Source organism: Oncorhynchus clarkii, chromosome 4, assembly GCF_045791955.1.
Source record: "Oncorhynchus clarkii lewisi isolate Uvic-CL-2024 chromosome 4, UVic_Ocla_1.0, whole genome shotgun sequence".
Lineage (NCBI taxonomy): Eukaryota > Metazoa > Chordata > Actinopteri > Salmoniformes > Salmonidae > Oncorhynchus > Oncorhynchus clarkii.
The window spans coordinates 91,596,335-91,611,032 of NC_092150.1; the positions used below are offsets into that span (position 1 = coordinate 91,596,335).

The 14,698-nt window shown below is 43.8% G+C and overlaps 1 protein-coding gene across 2 annotated transcripts in view; it reads left to right on the plus strand.

The window, feature by feature from the left end:
* LOC139407438 (solute carrier family 2 member 12) overlaps positions 1 to 13,639 on the plus strand; it is a 40,167-nt gene extending 26,528 nt beyond the window's left edge. The window contains exons 4-7 of one of the 2 annotated variants that reach the window (XM_071151228.1): positions 6,403 to 6,525; positions 12,441 to 12,573; positions 12,989 to 13,381; positions 13,587 to 13,639. In XM_071151228.1, the coding sequence (XP_071007329.1) occupies positions 6,403 to 6,525; positions 12,441 to 12,573; positions 12,989 to 13,097 (365 nt within the window). In that variant the 3' untranslated portion in view covers positions 13,098 to 13,381; positions 13,587 to 13,639. Of the gene's footprint in view, positions 1 to 6,402; positions 6,526 to 12,440; positions 12,574 to 12,988; positions 13,382 to 13,586 lie in introns of those variants that run through there. The other variant, XM_071151229.1, reaches the window with a different exon arrangement.
* The last annotated feature ends 1,059 nt before the right edge of the window (positions 13,640 to 14,698 follow it).

Sequence of the window (14,698 nt, forward strand, 5' to 3'; positions counted from 1 at the left end):
ATCAAATTTATTTATATAGCCCTTCGTTCATCAGCTGATATCTCAAAGTGCTGTACAGAAACACAGCCTAAAACCCCAAACAGCAAGCAATGCAGGTGTAGAAGCACGGTGGCTAGGAAAAACTCCCTAGGAAGGCCAAAACCTAGGAAGAAACCTAGAGAGGAACCAGGCTATGTGGGGTGGCCAGTCCTCTTCTGGCTGTGCCGGGTGGAGATTATAACAGAACATGGCCAAGATGTTCAAATGTTCATAAATGACCAGCATGGTCTAATAATAATAAGGCAGAACTGTTGAAACTGGAGCAGCAGCACGGTAAGGTGGTCTGGGGACAGCAAGGAGTCATCATGTCAGGTAGTCCTGGGGCATGGTCCTAGGGCTCAGGTCAGTTGAAACTGGAGCAGCAGCATGGCCAGGTGGACTGGGGACAGCAAGGAGTCATCATGTCAGGTAGTCCTGGGGCATGGTCCTAGGGCTCAGGTCCTCCGAGAGAGAGAAAGAAGGAGAGAAGGAGAGAATTAGAGAACGCACACTTAGATTCACACAGGACACCGAATAAGACAGGAGAAGTACTCCAGATACAGTGCCTTGCGAAAGTATTCGGCCCCCTTGAACTTTGCGACCTTTTGCCACATTTCAGGCTTCAAACATAAAGATATAAAACTGTATTTTTTTGTGAAGAATCAACAACAAGTGGGACACAATCATGAAGTGGAACGACATTTATTGGATATTTCAAACTTTTTTAACCTGTTGCGACGACCAAACCCGGATCCGGGATTCTATTTACAGACCTAAGCTCATTACCATAACGCAACGTTAACTATTCATGAAAATCGCAAATGAAATGAAATAAATATGCTATCTCTCAAGCTTAGCCTTTTGTTAACAACACTGTCATCTCAGATTTTCAAAATATGCTTTTCAACCATAGGAAAACAATCATTTGTGTAACAGTAGCTAGCTAGCGTAGCATTTAGCGTTAGCATTTAGCAGGCAACTATCACAAAAACAAGTAAAGCCTTCAAATAAAATAACTTACCTTTGAAGAACTTCTGATGTTTTCAATGAGGAGACTCTCAGTTAGATAGCAGATGCTCAGTTTTTCCAAAAAGATTCTTTGTGTATTAGAAATAGCTCCGTTTTGTACATCACATTTGGCTACCAAAAAAAAAAAAAAAAAAAAAACGAAAATTCAGCCCTCAAAACGCGAACTTTTTTCCAAATTAACTCCATAATATCGACTGAAACATGGCAAACGTGGTTTAGAATCAATCCTCAAGGTGTTTTTCCACATATCTCTTCAATGATATATCCTTCCTGGAAGCCTGGTTTCTCCTTGCTCTCAAATGGAAAAATAATTGCACCTGGCTTTACGCTCCAATTTCGACGCAGGGACACCAGGCGGACACTTGGAAAATGTAGTCTCTTATGGTCAATCTTCCAATGATATGCCTACAAATACGTCACAATGCTGCTAACGCCTTGGGAGAACGACAGAAAGTGTAGGCTCATTCCTTGCGCAATCACAGCCATATAAGGAGACAATGGAAAACAGAGCTTCAGAAATCTGCTCATTTCCTGGTTGACGCATCATCTTGGTTTCGCCTGTAGAATGAGTTCTGGGGCACTTACAGACAATATCTTTGCAGATTCTGAAACTTCAGAGTGTTTTCTTTCAAAAACTGTCAAGAATATGCATAGTCGAGCATCTTTTCGTGACAAAATATTGCGCTTAAAACGGGAACGTTTTTTATCCAAAAATGAAATAGCGCCCCTAGAGATCAAAGAGGTTAACAAATCAAAAACTGAAAAATTGGGCGTGCAAAATTATTCAGCCCCTTTACTTTCAGTGCAGCAAACTCTCTCCAGAAGTTCAGTGAGGGTCTCTGAATGATCCAATGTTGACCTAAATGACTAATGATGATAAATACAATCCACCTGTGTGTAATCAAGTCTCCGTATAAATGCACCTGCACTGTGATAGTCTCAGAGGTCCGTTAAAAGCGCAGAGAGCATCATGAAGAACAAGGAACACACCAGGCAGGTCCGAGATACTGTTGTGAAGAAGTTTAAAGCCGGATTTGGATACAAAAAGATTTCCCAAGCTTTAAACATCCCAAGGAGCACTGTGCAAGCGATAATATTGAAATGGAAGGAGTATCAGACCACTGCAAATCTACCAAGACCTGGCTGTCCCTCTAAACTTTCAGCTCATACAAGGAGAAGACTGATCAGAGATGCAGCCAAGAGGCCCATGATCACTCTGGATGAACTGCAGAGATCTACAGCTGAGGTGGGAGACTCTTTCCATAGGACAACAATCAGTCGTATATTGCACACATCTGGCCTTTATGGAAGAGTGGCAAGAAGAAAGCCATTTCTTAAAGATATCCATAAAAAGTGTCGGTTAAAGTTTGCCACAAGCCACCTGGGAGACACACCAAACATGTGGAAGAAGGTGCTCTGGTCAGATGAAACCAAAATTGAACTTTTTGGCAACAATGCAAAACGTTATGTTTGGCGTAAAAGCAACACAGCTCATCACCCTGAACACACCATCCCCACTGTCAAACATGGTGGTGGCAGCATCATGGTTTGGGCCTGCTTTTCTTCAGCAGGGACAGGGAAGATGGTTAAAATTGATGGGAAGATGGATGGAGCCAAATACAGGACCATTCTGGAAGAAAACCTGATGGAGTCTGCAAAAGACCTGAGACTGGGACGGAGATTTGTCTTCCAACAAGACAATGATCCAAAACATAAAGCAAAATCTACAATGGAATGGTTCAAAAATAAACATATCCAGGTGTTAGAATGGCCAAGTCAAAGTCCAGACCTGAATCCAATCGAGAATCTGTGGAAAGAACTGAAAACTGCTGTTCACAAATGCTCTCCATCCAACCTCACTGAGCTCGAGCTGTTTTGCAAGGAGGAATGGGAAAAAATGTCAGTCTCTCGATGTGCAAAACTGATAGAGACATACCCCAAGCGACTTACAGCTGTAATCGCAGCAAAAGGTGGCGCTACAAAGTATTAACTTAAGGGGGCTGAATAATTTTGCACGCCCTATTTTTCAGTTTTTGATTTGTTAAAAAAGGTTGAAATATCCAATAAATGTCGTTCCACTTCATGATTGTGTCCCACTTGTTGTTGATTCTTCACAAAAAAATACAGTTTTATATCTTTATGTTTGAAGCCTGAAATGTGGCAAAAGGTCGCAAAGTTCAAGGGGGCCGAATACTTTCGCAAGGCACTGTATAACAAACTGACCCTAGCCCCCCCGACACATAAACTACTGCAGCATAAATACTGGAGGCTGAGACAGGAGGGGTCAGGAGACACTGTGGCCCCATCCGAGGACACCCCCGGACAGGGCCAAACAGGAAGGATATAACCCCACCCACTTTGCCAAAGCACAGCCCCCACACCACTAGAGGGATATCTTCAACCACCAACTTACCATCCTGAGACAAGGCTGAGTATAGCCCACAAAGACCTCCGCCACTCCACAACCAAAGAGGGGGGGGGGCGGCACCAACCCAGACAGGATGACCACATCAGTGAATCAACCCACTCAGGTGACGCACCCCCTCCAGGGACGGCATGAGAGAGCCCCATTAAGCCAGTGACTCAGCCCCTGTAATAGGGTTAGAGGCAGAGAATCCCAGTGGAAAGAGGGGAACCGGCCAGGCAGAGACAGCAAGGGCGGTTCGTTGCTCCAGAGCCTTTCCGTTCACCTTCCCACTCCTGGGCCAGACTACACTCAATCATATGACCCACTGAAGAGATGAGTCTTCAGTAAAGACTTAAAGGTTGAGACCGAGTTTGCGTCTCTGACATGGGTAGGCAGACCGTTCCATAAAAATTGAGCTCTATAGGAGAAAGCCCTGCCTCCAGCCGTTTGCTTAGAAATTCTAGGGACAATTAGGAGGCCTGCGTCTTGTGACCGTAGCGTACGTGTAGGTATGTACAGCAGGACCAAATCAGAGAGATAGGTAGGAGCAAGCCCATGTAATGCTTTGTAGGTTAGCAGTAAAACCTTGAAATCAGCCCTTGCTTTGACAGGAAGCCAGTGTAGAGAGGCTAGCACTGGAGTAATATGATCAAATCTTTTGGTTCTAGTCAGGATTCTAGCAGCCGTATTTAGCACTAACTGAAGTTTATTTAATGCTTTATCCGGGTCGCCGGAAAGTAGAGCATTGCAGTAGTCTAACCTAGAAGTGACAAAAGCATGGATTCATTTTTCTGCATCATTTTTGGACAGAACGTTTCTGATTTTTGCAATGTTACGTAGATGGAAAAAAGCTGTCCTTGATACAGTCTTGATATGTTCTTCAAAAGAGAGATCAGGGTCCAGAGTAACACCGAGGTCCTTCACAGTTTTATTTGAGACGACTGTACAACCATTAAGATTAATTGTCAGATTCAACAGAAGATCTCTTTGTTTCTTGGGACCTAGAACAAGCATATCTGTTTTGTCCGAGTTTAAAAGTAGAAAGTTTGCAGCCATCCACTTCCTTATGTCTGAAACACATGCTTCTAGCAAGGGCAATTTTGGGGCTTCACCATGTTTCATTGAAATGTACAGCTGTGTGTCATCTGCATAGCAGTGAAAGTTAACATTATGTTTTCGAATAACATCCCCAAGAGGTAAAATATATAGTGAAAACAATAGTGGTCCTAAAACGGAACCTTGAGGAACACCGAAATTTACAATTGATTTGTCAGAGGACAAACCATTCACAGAGACAAACTGATATCTTTCCAACAGATAAGATCTAAACCAGGCCAGAACTTGTCCGTGTAGACCAATTTGGGTTTCCAATCTCTCCAAAAGAATGTGGTGATCGATGGTATCAAAAGCAGCACTAAGGTCTAGGAGCACGATGACAGATGCAGAGCCTCGGTCCGATGCCATTAAATTGTCATTTACCACCTTCACAAGTGCCGTCTCAGTGCTATGATGGGGTCTAAAACCAGACTGAAGCATTTCGTATACATTGTTTGTCTTCAGGAAGGCAGTGAGTTGCTGCGCAACAACCTTTTCTAAAAATTTTGAGAGGAATGGAAGATTCGATATAGGCCGATAGTTTTTTATATTTTCTGGGTCAAGGTTTGGCTTTTTCAAGAGAGGCTTTATTACTGCCACTTTTAGTGAGTTTGGTACACATCCGGTGGATAGAGAGCCGTTTATTATGTTCAACATAGGAGGGCCAAGCACAGGAAGCAGCTCTTTCAGTAGTTTAGTTGGAATAGGGTCCAGTATGCAGCTTGAAGGTTTAGAGGCCATTATTATTTTCATCATTGTGTCAAGAGATATAGTACTAAAACACTTGAGAGAGTGAGTATAGAGCCTGCTGTAGAGCCTGTTATAGAGCCTGCTATAGGGCCTGCTATAGGGCCTGCTATAGGGCCTGCATTAGAGCCTGCTATAGGGCATGCTATAGGGCCTGCATTAGAGCCTGTTATAGAGCCTGCTATAGGGCCTGCATTAGAGCCTGTTATAGAGCCTGCTATAGGGCCTGCTATAGGGCCTGCTATAGGGCCTGCTATAGGGCCTGCATTAGAGCCTGCTATAGGGCCTGCTATATGGCCTGCATTAGAGTCTGTTATAGAGCCTGCTATAGGGCCTGCTATAGGGCCTGCATTAGAGCCTGTTATAGAGCCTGCTATAGAGCCTGCTGTAGAGCCTGTTATACAGCCTGCTATAGAGCCTGTTATAGAGCCTGTTGTAGAGCCTGTTGCAGAGCCTGCATTAGAGCCTGTTATAGAGCCTGTTATAGAGCCTGCTGTAGAGCCTGTTATACAGCCTGCTATAGAGCCTACATTAGAGCCTGTTGTAGAGCCTGTTGCAGAGCCTGCATTAGAGCCTGTTATAGAGCCTGTTATAGGGCCTGTTATAGAGCCTGCTATAGAGCCTGTTATACAGCCTGCTATAGAGCCTACATTAGAGCCTGCTATAGAGCCTACATTAGAGCCTGCTATAGAGCCTGCTGTAGAGCCTGTTATACAGCCTGCTATAGAGCCTACATTAGAGCCTGTTATACAGCCTGTTATAGAGCCTACATTAGAGCCTGCTATAGAGCCTGTTATAGAGCCTACATTAGAGCCTGCTATAGAGCCTACATTAGAGCCTGCTGTAGAGCCTGCTATAGAGCCTGCTATAGAGCCTGCTGTAGAGCCTGCATTAGAGCCTGCTATAGGGCCTGCATTAGAGCCTGCTATAGAGCCTGCTGTCATAACTGTATGTGTCACATTCCCTTCGCGATGTTTCTAATACATTGGTCTGTGTGTGTGTGTGTGTGTGTGTGTGTGTGTGTGTGTGCGTGTGCGTGCGTGCGTGTGCGTGCGCGTGTGTTTGTACTTGCTGTGTGCTCCTGTGTGTGTGTGTGTGTGTTCCAGTGGTGTATGTGGTGCTGAGTGAGATCTTCCCTACAGGGGTCAGAGGTAAAGCCGTGTCTGTCGTGTCGGCTGTCAACTGGGCCACCAACCTCCTCATGTCCATGACCTTCCTCTCTGCCACAGGTACAGTACAGCTGAGGTACAGTACAGCTGAGGTACAGTACAGCTGAGGTACAGTACAGCTGAGGTACAGTACAGCTGAGGTACAGTACAGCTGAAGTACAGTACAGCTGAGGTGTGGTCGAACACAATCAGTCGTATGGAATCACTGAGTAATTCGCCGTCTTACTAAAATACTCCAAGCTTCATAACGATAAGGTTAACGAGTGGACACTCCTAAAACGGGATTTCAATCAATGGACGCTGATTCTGGTTTACATCACGGACCGCCAAGCAGCCTTGTAGTTGTCTAGTCTGTGTTTTATAAAATGGGAAATAAGCATACAACACAATTTATAACAAGGAAATTAGCAACTCGTTCTCATTGTGAGAAATAAGGTAGGCCACTTGATTTCAACATGTGAACAAATTGGACAGGCCAGCGTGCTGTTCCAACAGTGGGAGACAGACAGAAGGGCGTCTTCATGTTCTATCTTGTTAGATCCAAGTTAGGAAAACTTGAAACATGAAGATTAGCTGGCTACTCACTAGCATGTGGGCTTGGTTAATAACAGGGTTAGGGTTAATAGCAGGGTTCTGGTTAATAGCAGGGTTCTGGTTAATAACAGGGTTAGGGTTAATAGCAGGGTTCTGGTTAATAGCAGGGTTCTGGTTAAGAGCAGGGTTCTGGTTAATAACAGGGTTCTGGTTAATAACAGGGTTCTGGTTAATAGCAGGGTTCTGGTTAATAACAGGGTTCTGGTTAATAACAGGGTTCTGGTTAATAGCAGGGTTCTGGTTAATAACAGGGTTCTGGTTAATAACAGGGTTCTGGTTAATAACAGGGTTCTGGTTAATAGCAGGGTTCTGGTTAATAACAGGGTTCTGGTTAATAGCAGGGTTCTGGTTAATAACAGGGTTCTGGTTAATAGCATGGTTCTGGTTAATAGCAGGGTTCTGGTTAATAGCATGGTTCTGGTTAATAGCAGGGTTCTGGTTAATAGCAGGGTTCTGGTTAGGGTTAGGGTTAGGGTTAATAGCAGGGTTCTGGTTAATAGCAGGGTTCTGGTTAATAACAGGGTTCTGGTTAATAGCAGGGTTCTGGTTAATAACAGGGTTCTGGTTAATAGCAGGGTTCTGGTTAATAACAGGGTTCTGGTTAATAGCAGGGTTCTGGTTAATAGCAAGGTTCTGGTTAATAGCAGGGTTCTGGTTAATAGCAAGGTTCTGGTTAATAGCAGGGTTCTGGTTAATAGCAGGGTTCTGGTTAATAGCATGGTTCTGGTTAATAGCAGGGTTCTGGTTAATAGCAAGGTTCTGGTTAATAGCAGGGTTCTGGTTAATAGCAGGGTTCTGGTTAATAACAGGGTTCTGGTTAATAGCATGGTTCTGGTTAATAGCAGGGTTCTGGTTAATAGCAGGGTTCTGGTTAATAGCAGGGTTCTGGTTAATAGCATGGTTCTGGTTAATAACAGGGTTCTGGTTAATAGCAGGGTTCTGGTTAATAGCAGGGTTCTGGTTAATAACAGGGTTCTGGTTAATAACAGGGTTCTGGTTAATAGCAGGGTTCTGGTTAATAGCAGGGTTCTGGTTAATAGCAGGTTTCTGGTTAATAGCAGGGTTCTGGTTAATAGCAGGGTTCTGGTTAATAACAGGGTTCTGGTTAATAGCAGGGTTCTGGTTAATAGCAGGGTTCTGGTTAATAACAGGGTTCTGGTTAATAGCAGGGTTCTGGTTAATAGCAGGGTTCTGGTTAATAACAGGGTTCTGGTTAGTAGCAGGGTTCTGGTTAATAGCAGGGTTCTGGTTAATAACAGGGTTCTGGTTAACAGTGAAGAGGCGACTCAGGGACGATGGCCTTCTAGGCAGAGTTGCAAAGAAAGAGCCATCTCTCAGACTAGCCAATAAAAAGAAAAGATTAAGAACACAGACACTGGACAGAGTCGCCTCTTCACTGTTGACGTTGAGACTGGACAGAGGAACTCTGCCTAGAAGGCCAGCATCCCGGAGTCACCTCTTCACTGTTGACGTTGAGACTGGTGTTTTGTGGGTACTATTTAATGAAGCTGCCAGTTGAGGACTTGTGAGGCGTCTGTTTCTCAAACTAGACACCCTAATGTACTTGTCCTCTTGCTCAGTTGTGCACCAGAGCCTCCCACTCCTCTTTCTATTCTGGTTAGAGCCAGTTTGTGCTGTTCTGTGAAGGGAGTAGTACACAGCGTTGTACGAGAATAGACTGACGAGTTTCAGAAGAAAGTTCTTTGTTTCTGGCCATGTTGAGCCTGTAATCGAACCCACAAATGCTGATACTCCAGGTACTCAACTAGTCTAAAGAAGGCCAGTTGTATTCCTTCTTTAATCAGGACAACAGTTTTCATAACATAATTGCAAAGGGGTTTTCTAATGATCAATTAGCCTTTTAAAATGAGAAACTTGTATTAGCTAACACAATGTGCCATTGGAACACAGAAGTGATGGTTGCTGATAATGGGCCTCTATACACCTATGTAGATATTCCATAAATTCTGCCGTTTCCATCTACAATAGTCATTTACAACATTAACAATGTCTACACTGTATTTCTGATCAATTTGATGTTATTTTAATGGACAAGAAATGTGCTTTTCTTTCAAAAACAAGGACATTTCTCTTAGTGACCCCAAACTTTTGAACAGTATTGTGTGTATATATGTATAAATAAATACAGTACACACTAGGGCTGCCTCCCATTGATGTTACACACTAGGGCTGCCTCCCATTGATATTACACACTAGGGCTGCCTCCCATTGATATTACACACTAGGGCTGCCTCCCATTGATATTACACACTAGGGCTGCCTCCCATTGATATTACACACTAGGGCTGCCTCCCATTGATATTACACACTATGGCTGACTCCCATTGATATTACACACTAGGGCTGCCTCCCAGGGCTCTATATCGGATGGTATTTTGAACCGGGGCTTAGTTTTCATCTTGTCATGTCTAACTAGACTAGTTCAGCAGGTTAATCAAACCAACTAGGCAGAGCGGCAGTCAGCTAGAGTCTTCACTCTGGTTTTTCTAGACCAGGGCAGTCCAACCCTCTTCCTGGAGATCTACTGTCCTGTGGGTTTTCAGTCCAACCCTATTCCTGGAGATCTACTGTCCTGTGGGTTTTCAGTCCAACCCTCTTCCTGGAGATCTACTGTCCTGTGGGTTTTCAGTCCAACCCTATTCCTGGAGATCTACTGTCCTGTGGGTTTTCAGTCCAACCCTCTTCCTGGAGATCTACTGTCCAGTGGGTTTTTTTTATATTATTGAATTGACCCCAACCCTGACTATTACGCTGACACTTATACTGAAAAAATAAAATAACAGTTCATATGAGGACATCTTGTCAATTTAAATAAACGCATTAGGCCCTAATCTACGGATTTCACTTGAACGTGGCTCAGTATATAAATATATGTGTTTGTTGGTCACGGATACCTTCTTTTTTTTTTTAAAGGTAGGAGTTGTGGATCAGAAAACCAGTCAGTATGTGGTGTGGCATACCATTTACCTCAAGCAGCACGACACATCTCCTTCGCACAGAGTTGATCAGTCTGTTGATCCTCAAATCAAATCTTACCGGTCACATACACTTATTTGGATTGTGTTCTCAGCTCCAACAGTGTAGTCGTATCTAACAATTCACCACAATACACACACATCTAAAAGTAAAAGAACGTAATTAAGAAATATAGAAATATTAAGACGAGCAAATGTCGGAGTCCAGAGTATATATATATATATGTGATGGGATGAATACACATTATGACAGCATGTGCATAGTATATATAGTATATCTGTAGAATACGTAGGATATAATAGTATACAGTGCCTTCAGAAAGTATTCAGACCCCTTGACTTTTTCCACATTTTGTTACGTTACAGCCTTATTCTAAAAATGTATGAATTAAAACATTTCCCTCGTCAATCTACGAACAATACCCCATAATGACATCCCAATACCCCATAATGACATCCCAATACCCCATAATGACATGACAATACCCAATAATGACATCACAATACCCCATAATGACATCCCAATACCCCATAATGACATGACAATACCCCATAATGACATCACAATACCCCATAATGACATCCCAATACCCCATAATGACATCACAATACCCCATAATGACATCCCAATACCCCATAATGACATGACAATACCCCATAATGACATCACAATACCCCATAATGACATCCCAATACCCCATAATGACATCACAATACCCCATAATGACATCACAATACCCCATAATGACATCCCAATACCCCATAATGACATCACAATACCCCATAATGACATCCCAATACCCCATAATGACATGACAATACCCCATAATGACATGACAATACCTCATAATGACATCACAATACCCCATAATGACATCACAATACCCCATAATGACATCCCAATACCCCATAATGACATCACAATGCCCCATAATGATAAAGCGAAGAAAAAAAAACTGTTTTTCAAATGTATTAAAAATAAAAGACAGAAATACTTATTTACATTAGTATTTAGTATCCCTTTGCTATGAGACTCGAAATTGAGCTCAGGTGCATCTTGTTTCCATTGATCATCCTTGAGATGTTTCTACAACTTGATTGGAGTCCACTTGTGGTAAATTCAATTGATTGGACATGATTTTTGGAAAGGCATACACCTGTCTATATGAGGTCCCACAGTTGACAGGTGCATGTCAGAGCAAAAACCAAGCCATGAGGTCGAAGGAATTGTCCGTAGAGCTCCGAGACAGGATTGTGTCGAGGCACAGATCTGGGGAAGGATACCAACACATGTCTGCAGCGTTGAAGGTCCCCAAGAACACAGTGGTCTCCATTATTCTTAAATGGAAGAAGTTTGGAGCCACCAAGACTCTTCCTAGAGCTGGCCGCTGGGCCAAAATGAACAATCGAGGGGGAGAAGGGCCTTGGTCAGGGAGGTGACCAAGATCCCAATGGTCACTCTGATAGAGCAGACTGGGAGACTAATCAGGATTGAGGCAAAGATGAACGGAGTGAAGTACAGAGAGATCCTTGATGAAAACCTGCTCCAGAGCACTATGGAACTCAGACTGGGGTAAAGGTTCACCTTCCAACAGGACAACAACCCTAAGCACACAGCCAAGACAGTGCAGTAGTGGCTTTGGGACAAGTCTCTGAATGTCCTTGAGTGGCCCAGCCAGAGCCTGGACTTGAACCCAATCGAACCTGAAAATAGCTGTGCAGCGACGCTCCCCATCAAACCTGACAGAGCTTGAGCGGATCTGCAGAGAAGAATGGGAGAAGCTCCCCAAATACAGGTGTGCCAAGCTTGTAGCGTCAATACCCAAGAAGACACGAGGCTGTAATCGCTGCCAAAGGTGCTTCGGCAAAGTACTGAGTAAAGGGTATTGTGTGTAGATTGATGAGGAGGAAAAATCTATTCAATCAATTTTACAATAAGGCTGTAACCTAACAAAATGTAGAAAAAGTCAAGGCACTGTATAGGTGTGACATTTATTATGGTCCCCCTGCTGAGTAGATGTGGAGGCGTGTAATGTTTGTTACTTCCTTCCTGTAGAGAGGATGACGAGGTGTGACATTTATTATGGTCCCCCTGCTGAGTAGATGTGGAGGCGTGTATGTTTGTTACTTCCTTCCTGTAGAGAGGATGACGAGGTGTGACATTTATTATGGTCCCCCTGCTGAGTAGATGTGGAGGCGTGTAATGTTTGTTACTTCCTTCCTGTAGAGAGGATGGCGAGGTGTGACATTTATTATGGTCCCCCTGCTGAGTAGATGTGGAGGCGTGTAATGTTTGTTACTTCCTTCCTGTAGAGAGGATGACGAGGTGTGACATCTATTATGGTCCCCCTGCTGAGTAGATGAACATTTATTATCCCCCTGCAGAGAGGATTGGTGTTCCTAACGTGATGTTCCTGTACGCCACCATTAGCTTCATCCTGCTGGTCTTCGTCATCCTCTTCATCCCAGAGACTCAGGGACGCACACTGGAACAGATCTCTAAAGAACTGGCCAAGAAGTAAACCCCCACACACACCAGGGCCCATAGGGATTAGGAAAACAGTCAAAGATCTTTAGTCACCAACCAGAACATCTACCTAGTTCCTAGACGTACATCCCTGTTAGTTCAAGAGTTCTAGTGTAAGAAGTGGTTTGACTTGGTCAATATTGGTCAAGACAACCTCTGCTAGCTCTATACTCATATCTCTCTCTCCTTCTTCTCCTCTTCTCTTTCTCTCTACCTCTCTCTTGCTCTCTGTCTCTTAATACATCTCTCTCTCTCTCTCTCTCTCTCTCTCTCTCTCTACCTCTCTACCTTTCTTGCACTCTCTCTCTCTCTCTACCTCTCTCTTGCTCTCTGTCTCTTAATACATCTCTCTCTCTCCCTCTACCTCTCTCTTTCTTTCTGTCTCTACCTCTCTCTCCTCACCTAGAAAGCAGCTGAAGGTGAGGTTCTGGCGTCGAGTGCAACCCCAGGAGACTCTGTTCACCATTCACAGGACCCCTGAACTCTCAACTCTGAACCCTCATCCTCTCACCTAGCTGTCCACAGCAGAGGGACGAAGATCTGGGAGGAGAGAGGAAATGCGAGAAATGGAGAGGAGGGAGGCCAAGAAAGGAGGAGGAGAGAGGAAATGGAGAGGAGGGAGGCCGAGAAAGGAGGAGGAGAGAGGAAATGGAGAGGAGGGAGGCCGAGAAAGGAGGAGGAGAGAGGTAGAAGAGGGAGGCCGAGAAAGGAGGAGGAGAGAGGAAATGGAGAGGAGGGAGGCCGAGAAAGGAGGAGGAGAGAGGTAGAAGAGGGAGGCCGAGAAAGGAGGAGGAGAGAGGTAGAAGAGAGGAGGGAGGCCGAGAAAGGAGGAGGAGAGAGGAAGAAGAGAGGAGGGAGGCAGAGAAAGGAGGAGGAGAGAGGAAGAAGAGAGGAGGGAGGCCGAGAAAGGAGGAGGAGAGAGGTAGAAGAGAGGAGGGAGGCCGAGAAAGGAGGAGGAGAGAGGTAGAAGAGAGGAGGGAGGCCGAGAAAGGAGGAAGAGAGAGGTAGAAGAGGAGGAGGAGAGAGGTAGAAGAGGGATGATAGAAGGAGAACAACCATATGATGAGATCAGTTTATTCTCCCTTCCTCCCTCGCTCCCTCCCTCGCTCCCTCCTTCCCTCCCTCCCTCCCTCCCTCCCTCCCTCGCTCCCTTCCTCCTTCCCTCCCCCCTATTGAGAGAGCAACCCTGAGGCTCAGATGGAACTCTGACCTCTGAGATCTGTCTGTCCTCTGGATTGCTCACCTGTTTGTAACACTTTCTACTGTTTTCAAACAGAATACACAGGATTTTATCTTGGGGGGGGGGGGGAGAAGCAATTTTCTGTATGACCCCGAATGTATTCAAACAGGGACTGTTTCAAGTTAGGGATGTGTTAAACAATAGACGTGTTAATGAATTTACCGTGGGGGAAAAACACCTCCATTCATCCCAGTTTGATATTGGGACACATGGTCTCGAGCTGGGTCAAAATGTGTCCAATTATATACCATGTATTTGACCCACTACCACTTTCACACACCTTTACAAGAAAGAAGCTAACAAAATGTATCAAATAAGGGCTTTTGTCTCTGTGTAAATGGGGTTTAAGGTGCTGTTTCCACTGGTATTCAGACCCCTTGACTTTTTCCACATTTTGTTTGGTTACAGCCTTATTCTGAAATTGATTAAATTGTTTTTTTTCCCTCTCTCATCAATCTATGCACAATACGCCATAATGACATCACAATACCCCATAATGACATCACAATACCCCATAATGACATCACAATACCCCATAATGACATCACAATACCCCATAATGACATCACAATACCCAATAATGACAAAGCAAAAAAAAAAATGTAATAAAAAATAAATTATATTAAATTTACATACAGTACCAGTCAAAAGTATGGACACTACTCATTCAAGGGTTTTTCTTTATTTGAACTATTTTCTACATTGTAGAATAATAATGAAGACATCAACACTATGAAATAACACATATGAAATCATGTAGTAAAAATAAAAGTGTTAAACAAATCAAAACAATATTTTATATTTGAGATTCTTGAAAGTAGCCACCCTTTGCCTTGATGACAGCTTTGCACAGTCTTAAATGAGTAGGTGACTAGT